This window comes from Ranitomeya variabilis, chromosome 2 (genome assembly GCF_051348905.1).
Source record: "Ranitomeya variabilis isolate aRanVar5 chromosome 2, aRanVar5.hap1, whole genome shotgun sequence".
Lineage (NCBI taxonomy): Eukaryota > Metazoa > Chordata > Amphibia > Anura > Dendrobatidae > Ranitomeya > Ranitomeya variabilis.
The window spans coordinates 401,105,693-401,118,850 of NC_135233.1; the positions used below are offsets into that span (position 1 = coordinate 401,105,693).

General features: G+C 53.7%; 1 protein-coding gene across 1 annotated transcript in view; it reads right to left on the reverse strand.

Moving 5' to 3' along the window:
* Positions 1-13,158, reverse strand: part of XPNPEP2 (X-prolyl aminopeptidase 2) — a 95,175-nt gene that overhangs the window by 33,338 nt on the left and 48,679 nt on the right. Inside the window, exons 10-15 of the mRNA XM_077286511.1 lie at positions 12,164-12,245; positions 11,354-11,552; positions 11,002-11,091; positions 9,769-9,878; positions 9,408-9,485; positions 9,010-9,081 (exon numbers count right to left, since the gene is read on the reverse strand). Of these exons, the coding sequence (XP_077142626.1) occupies positions 9,010-9,081; positions 9,408-9,485; positions 9,769-9,878; positions 11,002-11,091; positions 11,354-11,552; positions 12,164-12,245 (631 nt within the window). The remainder of the gene's footprint in view (positions 1-9,009; positions 9,082-9,407; positions 9,486-9,768; positions 9,879-11,001; positions 11,092-11,353; positions 11,553-12,163; positions 12,246-13,158) is intronic.

The window sequence follows — 13,158 nt, forward strand, 5'->3', positions numbered from 1 at the left end:
CGCCAACTCGGACCCAGGGTGGCGCCGCCCGCCAACTCGGACCCAGGGTGGCGCCGCCCGCCAACTCAGACCCAGGGTGGCGCCGCCCGCCAACTCGGACCCGGAGTGGCGCGGCCCGCCAAATCGGACCCGGAGTGGCGCGGCCCGCCAAATCGGACCCGGAGTGGCGCGGCCCGCCAAATCGGACCCGGAGTGGCGCGGCCCGCCAAATCGGACCCGGAGTGGCGCGGCCCGCCAAATCGGACCCGGAGTGGCGCGGCCCGCCAAATCATACCCGGAGTGGCGCGGCCCGCCAAATCGGACCCGGAGTGGCGCGGCCCGCCAAATCGGACCCGGAGTGGCGCGGCCCGCCAAATCGGACCCGGAGTGGCGCGGCCCGCCAAATCGGACCCGGAGTGGCGCGGCCCGCCAAATCGGACCCGGAGTGGCGCGGCCCGCCAGATCGGACCCGGAGTGGCGCGGCCCGCCAGATCGGACCCGGAGTGGCGCGGCCCGCCAGATCGGACCCGGAGTGGCGCGGCCCGCCAGATCGGACCCGGAGTGGCGCGGCCCGCCAGATCGGACCCGGAGTGGCGCGGCCCGCCAGATCGGACCCGGAGTGGCGCGGCCCGCCAGATCGGACCCGGAGTGGCGCGGCCCGCCAGATCGGACCCGGAGTGGCGCGGCCCGCCAGATCGGACCCGGAGTGGCGCGGCCCGCCAGATCGGACCCGGAGTGGCGCGGCCCGCCAGATCGGACCCGGAGTGGCGCGGCCCGCCAGATCGGACCCGGAGTGGCGCGGCCCGCCAGATCGGACCCGGAGTGGCGCGGCCCGCCAGATCGGACCCGGAGTGGCGCGGCCCGCCAGATCGGACCCGGAGTGGCGCGGCCCGCCAGATCGGACCCGGAGTGGCGCGGCCCGCCAGATCGGACCCGGAGTGGCGCGGCCCGCCAGATCGGACCCGGAGTGGCGCGGCCCGCCAGATCGGACCCGGAGTGGCGCGGCCCGCCAGATCGGACCCCGAGTGGCCCGGCCCCCCAAATCGGACCCCGAGTGACCCGGGCCACCAAATCGGACCCAGAGTGGCCTCAACCCTGAGGGGCTACAACTACCAAACCAGCACCTGAGGGGCACCCAAGTGTGAAAGTCTTGCAGGGGCAGCCCGGGCACCATTCCAAAGCACTATCTGTAGTTCCTTCAGGAAATACCCATCTAGTTATAGTGCTTTGGAACAAAGCACTATACTGTTATTCCACCGTGGTAAACTTCTTCTTATTCTTATTATTCAGTCCGCACGTAATGCGTCCCGAACCGCTAAACTCACAGACTCCAGTGAGGTGTCATTTCGAAGCCAGCGTCCCCAAGAGGTGTGCTAAGTATTTTTCGTGCCGATCGGATTTGTAGTTTTTGCGCAATTTGTGTTTGAAAAGTCTTTCAATGCGTTTCAATAGAGAAATTTTCCTATACGTTTATAATGGGCTGGTTTCTGAGGCAATTTCTAAAAATAACTGCCACCTGGCCGATTAGCTCATTGATATGCGCAGTCAGACACAGTTACTATGCCAACGCCTATGAAGTCTACATCAGCTCACCAGGTCACAAGTTTTGTCAGATAATATCAGCTCTTAAAGTGACAGTACAGCACAATTCCAAACCACTATCTGTAGTCTTATAATTATTAGACTGTGGCCCGATTCTAACTCATCGGGTATTCTAGAATATGTATGTCCACGTAGTATATTGCACAGCCACACAGTACAAAGCGCAGAGCCACGCAGTACACAGCGCAGAGCCACGCAGTACACAGCGCAGAGCCGCGCAGTACACAGCGCAGAGCCGCGCAGTACACAGCGCAGAGCCGCGCAGTATAAAGCGCAGAGCCGCGCAGTATAAAGCGCAGAGCCGTGCAGTATAAAGCGCAGAGCCGTGCAGTACACAGCGCAGAGCCGCGCAGTACACAGTGCAGAGCCGTGCAGTACACAGCGCAGAGCCGTGCAGTATAAAGCGCAGAGCCGTGCAGTACACAGCGCAGAGCCGCGCAGTACACAGCGCAGAGCCGCGCAGTACACAGCGCAGAGCCGCGCAGTACACAGCGCAGAGCCGTGCAGTACACAGCGCAGAGCCGTGCAGTATAAAGCGCAGAGCCGTGCAGTACACAGCGCAGAGCCGCGCAGTACACAGCGCAGAGCCGCGCAGTACACAGCGCAGAGCCGCGCAGTACACAGCGCAGAGCCATGCAGTACACAGCGCAAAGCCGCGCAGTATAAAGCGCAGAGCCGCGCAGTACACAGCGCAGAGCCGCGCAGTACACAGCGCAGAGCCGCGCAGTACACAGCGCAGAACCGCGCAGTATAAAGCGGAGAGCCGCATAGTACACAGCGCAGAGCCGCGCAGTACACAGCGCAGAGCCACGCAGTACACAGCGCAGAGCCACGCAGTACACAGCGCAGAGCCGCGCAGTACACAGCGCAGAGCCACGCAGTACACAGCACAGAGCCACGTAGTACATAGCGCAGAGCCGCGCAGTACACAGCGCAGAGCCGCGCAGTACACAGCGCAGAGCCGCGCAGTACACAGCGCAGAGCCGCGCAGTACACAGCGCAGAGCCGCGCAGTACAGAGCGCAGAGCCGCGCAGTATAAAGCGCAGAGCCGCGCAGTACACAGCGCAGAGCCGCGCAGTACACAGCGCAGAGCCGCGCAGTACACAGTGCAGAGCCACGCAGTACACAGCACAGAGCCGCGCAGTACACAGCGCAGAGCCACGCAGTATGCAGCGCAGAGCCGCGCAGTATACAGCGCAGAGCCGCGTAGTATACTGTGCAGAGCCCCGCAGTAAACAGCGCAGAGCCGTGCAGTACACAGCGTAGAGCCACGCAGTATGCAGCGCAGAGCCGCGCAGTATACAGTGCAGAGCCTTGCAGTATACAGCGCAGAGCCGCGCAGTACAAAGCGCAGAGCCGCGCAGTATACAGCGCAGAGCCGCGCAGTATACAGCGCAGAACGCGCAGTACACAGTGCAGAGCCGCGCAGTACACAGCGCAGAGCCGCGCAGTACACAGCGCAGAGCCACGCAGTACACAGCGCAGAGCCGCGTAGTATACAGCGCAGAGCCGCGTAGTATACAGCGCAGAGCCGTGTAGTATACAGCGCAGAGCCACGCAGTATACAGCGCAGAGCCACGCAGTATACAGCACAGAGCCACGTAGTTATACTGCCCAGTCACGTAGTATATTGTCCAGTCACATAGTATACTGCATATCCCTGTTAAAAAAAAAAAAGAATTAAAATAAAAAAGTTACATACTCACCTCCTGGAGCGGCCGGTATCTGATGGTTGTTGCACCTCCTAGAGCGGCCGGTACACGATGCTTGTTGCACCTGGAGTGGCCGGTACCCGATGCTTGTTGCGCGCTCCGGTCCCAAGAGTGCATTGCGGTCTCACGAGATGATGACGTAGCGGTGTTGTGAGACAGAAAGACGGAAGTGCCCTTAGACAATTATATAGTAGATTACCCCGCTCACCAAATCGGACCCCGAGGGGCCCGGCTCAGCAAATCAGACCCAGAGTGACCCCGCCCCCTAAATCAGTCCCAGAGTGACCCCGCCCACCAAATCGGACCCAGAGTGGCTCCGCCCACCAAATCGGACCCAGAGTGACCCCTTCCACCAAATCAGACCTAGAGTGACCCCTTCCACCAAATCGGACCCAGAGTGACCCCTTCCACCAAATCAGGCCCAGAGTGACCCCGCCCACCAAATCGGACCCAGAGTGACCCCACCCACCAAATCGGACCCTGAGGTGCCCAGCCCACCAAATCAGACCCTGAGGTGCCCAGCCCACCAAATCGGACCGAGTGACCCCACCCACCAAATTGGTCCCTAAGGTGCCCCGCCCACCAAATCGGACCCAGAGTGGCTCCGCCCACCGAATCGGACCCAGAGTGGCCGCGCCCACAGAATCGGACCAAAAGTGACCCCGCCCACCGAATCGGACCTAGATTTACCCCGCCCACAAAATCAGACCCAGATTGACCCAACCCACCAAATCGGACCGCCTGAGGGGCACCCAAGTGTCAAAGTCTTGCAGGGGCAGCCCGGGCACCATTCCAAAGCACTATCTGTAGTTCCTTCAGGAAATACCCATCTAGTTCTTATTATTATTATTCAGTCCGCACGTAATGCGGCCCGAACCGCTAAACTCACAGACTCCAGTGAGGTGTCATTTCGAAGCCAGCGTTCCTGAGAGGTGTGCTAAGTATTTTTCGTGTCGATCGGATTTGTAGTTTTGGCGCAATTTGCGTTTGAAAAAAGTGTCTCAATGCATTTCAATAGGGAAATTTTCCAATACGTTTATAATGGGCCTGATTTCTGAGGCAATTTCTAAAAATAACTGCCACCTGGCTGATTACCTCATTGATATGCGCAGTGAGACCCAGTTACTATGCCAACGCCTATAAACTCTACCAGCCCACCAGGTCACAAGTTTTGTCAGATAATATCAGCTCTTAAAGTGACAGTACAGCACAATTACAAAGCACTATCTGTAGTCTTATCATTATTGCCCCGCTCACCAAATCGGACCCAGCCCACCAAATCGGACCAGAGTGCCCCCGCTTGCCAAATCGGACCCAGAGTGGCGCCGCCCGTCAAGTCGGACCCAGAGTGGCGCCGCCCGCCAAATCGGACCCAGAGTGGCGCCGCCCGCCAAATCGGACCCAGAGTGGCGCCGCCCGCCAAATCGGACCCAGAGTGGCGCCACCCGCCAAATCGGACCCAGAGTGGCGCCGCCCGCCAAATCGGACCCAGAGTGGCGCCGCCCGCCAAATCGGACCCAGAGTGGCGCCGCCCGCCAAATCGGACCCAGAGTGACCCGGGCCACCAAATCGGACCCAGAGTGACCCGGGCCACCAAATCGGACCCAGAGTGACTCGGGCCACCAAATCGGACCCAGAGTGACCCGGGCCACCAAATCGGACCCAGAGTGACCCGGGCCACCAAATCGGACCCAGAGTGACCCGGGCCACCAAATCGGACCCAGAGTGACCCGGGCCACCAAATCGGACCCAGAGTGACCCGGCCCACCAAATCGGACCCAGAGTGACCCGGCCCACCAAGCCTCAACCCTGAGGGGCTACAACTACCAAACCAGCGCCTGAGGGGCACCCAAGTGTGAAAGTCTTGCAGGGGCAGCCCGGGCACCATTCCAAAGCACTATCTGTAGTTCCTTCAGGAAATACCCATCTAGTTATTATTATTAGGCTTTTTTCCGCAATTAATGCGGCCCATACCGCTGCACTCACAGACTCCAGTGAGGCGTCATTTCGAAGCCAGCGTCCACGAGAGGTGTGCTAAGTATTTTTCGTGTCGATCGGATTTGTAGTTTTGGCGCAATTTGCGTTTGAAAATTGTTTTCCCCTCATTGGAAAGCATTGTCTCAATGCGTTTCAATAGGGAAATTTCCTCATAGGGTATAATGGCCTGGTTTCTGAGGCAATTTCTAAAAATAACTGCCAACTGCCACCTGGCTGATTAGCTCATTGATATGCGCAGTCAGATCCAGTTACTATGCCAACGCCTATGAGCCCACTAGGAAACAGGTTTTGTCAGTCAAATAATATCAACTCCTCTCTGTTATCAGCCATTCCCCTGTCCTGCTGTCAGTCTATTCTCTCTGTGATCAGCCATTCCCTTGTCCTGCTGTCAGTCTATTCTCTGTTATCAGCCATTCCCTTATCCTGCTGTCAGTCAGAGTGACCCGGGCCACCAAATCGGACCCAGAGTGACCCGGCCCACCAAATCGGACCCAGAGTGACCCGGGCCACCAATTCGGACCCAGAGTGACCCGGGCCACCAATTCGGACCCAGAGTGACCCGGGCCACCAAATCGGACCCAGAGTGACCCGGGCCACCAAATCGGACCCAGAGTGACCCGGGCCACCAAATCGGACCCAGAGTGACCCGGGCCACCAAATCGGACCCAGAGTGACCCGGGCCACCAAATCGGACCCAGAGTGACCCGGGCCACCAAATCGGACCCAGAGTGACCCGGCCCACCAAATCGGACCCAGAGTGACCCGGCCCACCAAATCGGACCCAGAGTGACCCGGCCCACCAAATCGGACCCAGAGTGCCCCGGCCCACCAAATCGGACCCAGAGTGACCCGGCCCACCAAATCGGACCCAGAGTGACCCGGCCCACCAAATCGGACCCAGAGTGACCCGGCCCACCATATCGGACCCAGAGTGACCCCACCCACCAAATCGGTCTCTGTTGTGCCCCGCCCACCAAATCAGACCCAGAGTGGCCCCGCCCACCAAATCGGACCCAGAGTGGGCCCGCCCACCAAATCGGCCCCTGAGGGGACCCGCCCACCAAATCGGTCCCTGAGGGGCCCCGCCCATGAAATCGGACCCATAGTGGCCCTGCCAACCAAATCGGCCCCAGAGTGGCCCCGCCCACCAAATCGGCCCCTGAGGGGCCCCGCCCACCAAATTGGCCCCTGAGGGGCCCCGCCCACCAAATCGGCCCCTGAGGGGCCCCACCCACCAAATCGGACCCTGAGGGGCCCGGCCCACCAAATCGGCCCCAGAGTGGCCCCGCCCACCAAATCGGCCCCAGAGTGGCCCCGCCCACCAAATCGGCCCCTGAGGGACCCCGCCCACCAAATCGGACCCAGAGTGGCCTAGCCCACCAAATCGGACCCAGAGTGGCCCCGCCCACCAAATCGGCCCCTGACGGGCCCCGCCCACCAATTCGGCCCCTGAGGGGCCACGCTTACCAAATCAGCCCCTGAGGGGCCGCGCCCACCAAATCGGCCCCTGAGGGGCCCCGCCCACCAAATCAGCCCCTGAGGTGCACAGGCCACCAAATCGGGCCCAGAGTGGCCCCGCCCACCAAATCGGGCCTAGAGTGGCCCCGCCCACCAAATCGGACCCAGAGTGGCCCCGCCCACCAAATCGGACCCAGAGTGGCCCCGCCCACCAAATCGGACCCTGAGGGGCCCCGCCCACCAAATCGGACCCTGAGGGGCCCCGCCCACCAAATCGGACCCTGAGGGGCTCCGCCCATGAAATCTGACCCAGAGTGGCCCCGCCCACCAAATCGGCCCCTAAGGGGCCCCACCCACCAAATCAGCTCGAGGGGCCCCGCCCACCAAATCGGCACCTGAGGTGCCCCACCCACCAAATCGGTCCTGAGGGGCATGCAAGTGTAAAACTCTAGCAGGGGCAGCCTGGGTACCATTCCAAAGCACTATCTGTAGTTCCTTCAGGAAATACCCATCTAGTTATTATTATAGTGCTCAATAATTTTGGCCCAGCCCACCAAATCGGCCCCTGAGGGGCCCCGCCCACCAAATCGGACCCAGAGTGGCCTCGCCCACCAAATCGGCCCCCAAGGGGCTCCGCCCACCAAATCGGCCCCTGAGGGGCCCCGCTCACCAAATCGGCCCGAGGGGCCGCGCCCACCAAATCGGCACCCGAGGTTCCCCGCCCACCAAATCGGCACCTGAGGTGCCCCACCCACCAAATCGGTCGTGAGGGGCATGCAAGTGTAAAACTCTTGCAGGGGCAGCCTGGGTACCATTCCAAAGCACTATCTGTAGTTCCTTCAGGAAATACCCATCTAGTTACTACTGTTACTGTGTGAGAGAGAGCCAGGGCCGTAGTCATAGCCGAGGATTGCGGTATAATCAGTGCCCTGGCCTCCCATCACATATATACAGTGTCCATTATTCATCATACCTGCGATTCCAGGTTCAGCACCATCAGGGTCTCTTCTCTGCTGCAAGAGACGCTTTGTAATCGGTTTCCATTGAATTGAGACACAGTCCTTTACAACTTTCAACTGAACAACTTTATTGACTTCAGGACACAGCACATCCAGTTCTGTTTCAGCATTGACATCACGTTTCAAGCAGTGCATGTCTTTCTCTTTCCCTGTTCTCTTCCCTTTGTCACTAAGCAAGCTCCCGGGTCGGGCCATATCATACGGCTCCTCAGCATCCTCCCTGTTTAGCTCTACCTCAGTTGAGAATTCCCTCATCCGTTTCGCCCCGGACATGAGGGTATCAGCCCAAGAAACAATGCTCCACATGGTGAGCAACCTGCCCGTTTCTACTGCTGTGTCCACCATGAAGCTCCAGCTGTTTTCACTGACTGTCACTGCTACTCCTGCTGTCACTACTGTAGTCTTCCTCCCTGGCCTTACTTTTAAACATCGCCATCCCCAGGGCTATAGCCATGCTGGATGTTATGGGCTCCCTGGCCCCAACTGCCTACAACAAGGAAGTCCCCCTAACTTACCCATAGTGACGACTCCTCCTAATTATTAACCGTTAACTATCTACAGTGCTATTTCCTACACTATGACGTACCCCATCTTGTGGCTATAAGTGAGTACTATGCTTTCCCTATTTGAAAGTAAAATACATAACAGCAACAGTTAAACATGACATACGGTACCGGGACGAGTAAGAAATGCAAGGACATAATGCACCCCTTAGAACTATTATCTGTATTGTTGTGATTTCTGATGTTACTATCACTGCGATTATTATTACTACTAATACTACTCCTATAATTACTAGTTACCCGTACAAGTTATCATTGTTTAATAACGGAATACTACTATTATTCCTACTAATGATGCTATTATTATTACAACTACTAATTATAACTTCTAATAATACAATTATTATTTTTTCTGCTGCTACAATTAGTTTTGTGTTTTCTACCACTAAGGCCGCATTCACACGCTCAGTATTTGGTCAGTATTTTCCATCAGTATTTGTAACCAGGAGGGTGATAATACAGAAGTGGTGCATATGTTTCTATTATACTTTTTCTCTGATTGTTCCTCTCCTGGTTTTGGCTACAAATACTGATGTAAAATACTGATCAAATACTGACCGTGTGAACATGGTCTAGTACACATATTTCCCCAGTCCGGTTCCTGACTTCCGTCCTGACATGGCGGAGCTCCCCGTTGTGTGACCCCAGCAGTCTCCTGCCCCATGGCGAGTACTCACTAGTATTGCCCCCCGGAGTCCACCAGATACATCTCTTTTGCACTGAGTTTGCGGTCGGTTTCATTATCTGGTCTGAAAAACATGAAGACGATTTCTGACATCAGGATTTTATTAATGAATTGTGTTGATTGCATCTAGTGATTAATCAGATGCTAAACAGGAACCTCCTGGAAGACAGGACGCGGCCATCACAGAGGCGCAGTGCCTGATGGGGTCCATATGGCAGTACAGCAGCATATGGCGGTGCTAGCACAACCTGATGGGACCATCCTTGTGACCCCGCTGTCTGATCAGTGCTTCATTTCTATGTGGACCCCCATAAATAAAATACTATTTTATACATTTTTCGATAAAAGATTCACAATTGATCTGTCATTATTGCATGCGTCTGCTGTTACCTGTAGTGCGGCAGAGCGGCGTTGAGGCCTCCAGCAGAAATCGTTCCAAAACTGGGTCCTTTAAAATGATCCTGCTTCCTACAATGTAGAAAATGACATTATTTATGTTCTTTATGTGCGGTGAATCCTCAGTGCGGAGTTTTCCACATGTGCCGTCTGAGCGTCGGCTTCTTGCCGAGGAGCAGATGACTCCACAGAGCTGCGGTGCAGGGAGTTGCGGTTGTCCGACGGTGCAGTGCTGGTGCTCAGTAACACCTGCGGCACGTCGCCTGTTGCAGGACGTTTCCCATTCTCTCCTAATAGAGTGCAGCCTTCGCATCATGTGATCAGTGACGCTTCCCTAATTATCGGGAACACTTACGCTCGCAGCTCGTCCACATAACTCGCTCCACTTATCTCGGTCACCGTGCCTTTTGGCACGTTGTTCTCCAGCCACAATAAGTATTCGACGACCGCCACAGCGTCACGGATCTAAAGATATTAATAACAAGTAATTAAAAAAAAGTCTAGAATTATCATAAATGGTTTCTGTCATTTCAAAACATTTTCAACAAATCAATTGTCCAAGCAAATATAAGATACTTTGTAATACACATTATCAGAGTAATCTGCATTTTTCTCCACTTATGAGCCCCTTTTCCACTCATCCCACCTCCTAGACTCCTCATTCACTCTGAAATACAGCTGAAATTCATCTACTTTCTGATACTACTACCGCTTTTACCACTGGCACCCATTAATATTTCTACTACTAGTATAGGCAGCCAGCTCATTGAGGGATCAGATTACAGCTGCCTATTAAAGTCTATGGAGAGGAAGAGGAGGGTCGTGCAAAGTGAGAGGCAACACCAGAGATACTAGAAAGCAACAGCACAGTTCTCTGTGTAAGTGTTTTATCTCGCAACAGAGCTGCATTAACAGCTACACTACTCAGTCCGGCTGTATAATGTCCTCAATTCTGACGCTTCTTTCTTACTAAATGTTTTATTTTACTTCAGAGCTGGATTCACATCTACCCTGCTCATTACCATGTAATGTCCTCTAAGCTGATATTCCCCTCTAGAAAGTGTTTTATGTCAGTACAGTCAAGATTGATAGCTACACAGTTTAGCACTGTGCTTTATAATGTCCTCCATGCTGCTGCTTTCAGATGACTGTTTTATATCACCCCACTGCTGGATTTGCATCTACACTGCTCAATACCACTGTGTAATATTTCAGCTTTCTGGTAAGTTTTACCCTCACCATAGTGCTTGATTTGCATCTAGACGGCTCAATACCACTGTGCAATGTTTTAACTTTCTAGTACGTGTTTACCCTCACTGTAGTGCTAGATTCACATCTACACTGCTCAGTACTACTACATAACGTCCTCATGCTGCTGCTCCTGAATATGTGCTACTTAGAGACAGGGGAGCAGAAATCCCTCAAGTCTGGCAGCTAGATAGTGAGCGCAGCTCCCAGGATGTGTCACTCTTCTGCTGATTATCAGGACGCCAGTGACAAGCGCAGCTCCGGGTGACGATTATCCTCCATGGCTGGCTTATTGTATGATTCACACAGTAATTCTCCCACAGATGCGGATTATACTTACGTGACATTGCTTTAATAATTCCTGCTCCTTCTCCGTTTTCACAGCTTTTGTCATCATGATGGGAGAATAATTCTCAGACACAAGTTTATTCTGGAAAAAGATACATTGTAAGGTTGGAAACGTGTCTCTAAACATTTGTGTCACATTTGCACAGTAATTTCCATTCTGAGCGGAGCCCTCGCTACATCCACCAATGACTGACATGGGCCATTGATTTGAATGGAGTTTGGTAGAAATCTCTGGGCCGTGCCAAAGGGTCAGAATTAGGTTTATTAGCGGCGTCCAGGGTCACTGACGCTCGTGGATGTTTGAGAGGCTGATTTTATGGATTTCTCAGTTTTCTGGCATTTACCTTGGGGATAACTTCATAGACTCCATAGTTGGTGTAACTCGATCCGATCCAGACTTTCACGTCGTTCCCTTTCACGTAATCTGTCACCGTTTCACGCACTTTATCATAGTCTAGGATCTGAACGCACATCGAGGCCGAGCAATTAGTAGATAAGTAGGTGTGAACGTCTGCAGGGATCCGGCTGCCATTCACGAATAATCTGCAAGAAGCAGGAGTAACCAGGACCCGTCAGGGGCTGTCCATTTATATATCTTTTACCATAATCACTAATAAACATTCTGCATCTTCCTAATAGACTTTGTCTTTCCAATTCTCACAATTTTCAAGATCACTGATTGCTGTCAGTGAATATCAAACTGCTGTTTATTTACGGAGAACTCGTCCCGATCCTCCACAAAAGAGCGATGTGATACATTGTAACGAGTCCTGCACGTGTGTCAGCCGCAATAGGTCATAACAACGTATTCATTTGTTTGTAAAGGTCTCTATTCACTGACAGCAGATAGAGATACTGAAATGTCTGAGCGATCGCACAAAATGTATCAGAAAGCCACGTACGTCGTAATGTGACCATCCCTATAGGACGCTCTCACACATACATGTTCTGGGAAAAATACTGCACTGCATTGGGTGGTTTTTACTTAGTTTTGATGTTTGTTTTTTTTAAAAAAGGTCGATTTCTGATTTATTTATTTCCCTCCAAAAAAAACTATCAATAAATCAGATGTGAGATTCCACAGATGATGCGACCGATCTCCGGCCGTCTCCTTCTCTGACTTCCCGCGATTATCGCGGCTGCAGCTTCACTACCTGATGGAGTCGACAGTCAGCAGGGAGTACGAATAGAAGAACGGATTGTATGGAATATCCTGTCCGCGGAGGTTGAAAAGCCCTGCGGGAAGGAGAAAAGAGCGGGTCACATAATATTCTGCACCGAGTGCCAGGAGTCTCGGGGGCTCTGCAGAAAACCAGAACATAGATGTATAGGAGATAAACAATGTATCACTGCTGACTATGAACCTTTGGTTTTTAGGGATCTGCTGGATTATGTGGCACATACAGTTGTAGCAGAGCTGAGTTTGTCACTTGGTACAACATCTGGGGCGAGCCTTCGGATTCACAACGAGATTCTACTAATGTATTCTAATAAACTCTGGAAACTTTTTTTCCACCAATTACCGTAGTCTCATTTCACAGTCTCGCCATGTTATCATGTCTTCTGTATATATTATGGCACAGATTCAGATAATTTGTGTTTTGTTTTTTTTGTGCTGGTGAATTAATAATAATAATTAATTGTATCAAATTAATTATAAAGATCACACAATGTTTGAGTATAAGTGGTGCAATCCTTCCAATCAGCTTCATCTACAGCTGTATAATAACAGGAGAGACTTTTTGACTCTTGGACACTGGAGAAGAACAAATTCACCAATTACCGTATATACTCAAGTATAAGCCGATATTTTCAGCCCATTTTTTTAGGCTGAAAGTGCCCCCCTCTCGGTTTATACTCGAGTCATTGTCCCAGGGGGTCGGCAGGGGAGGGGGAGCGGCAGGAGCCGGCGGCTGTCACATCATACTCACCCCCTCCTGCTGCGGTCTCTGCACGTCCCTGCTTCTCCGATAGTCTCTGGCGCCCGCAGCTTGTTCCTGTGTTTAGCGGGCACTGGTACTGCTCATTAAAGTAATGAATATGTGTAATAGTATGCAGGTACTGAGTATGTCACCACGGAACAGACAGACCAACAGTTGAGGGGTTTAATAACAGGAATCAGGTTCTCCTCGCAGGGAGGAAGCAATGG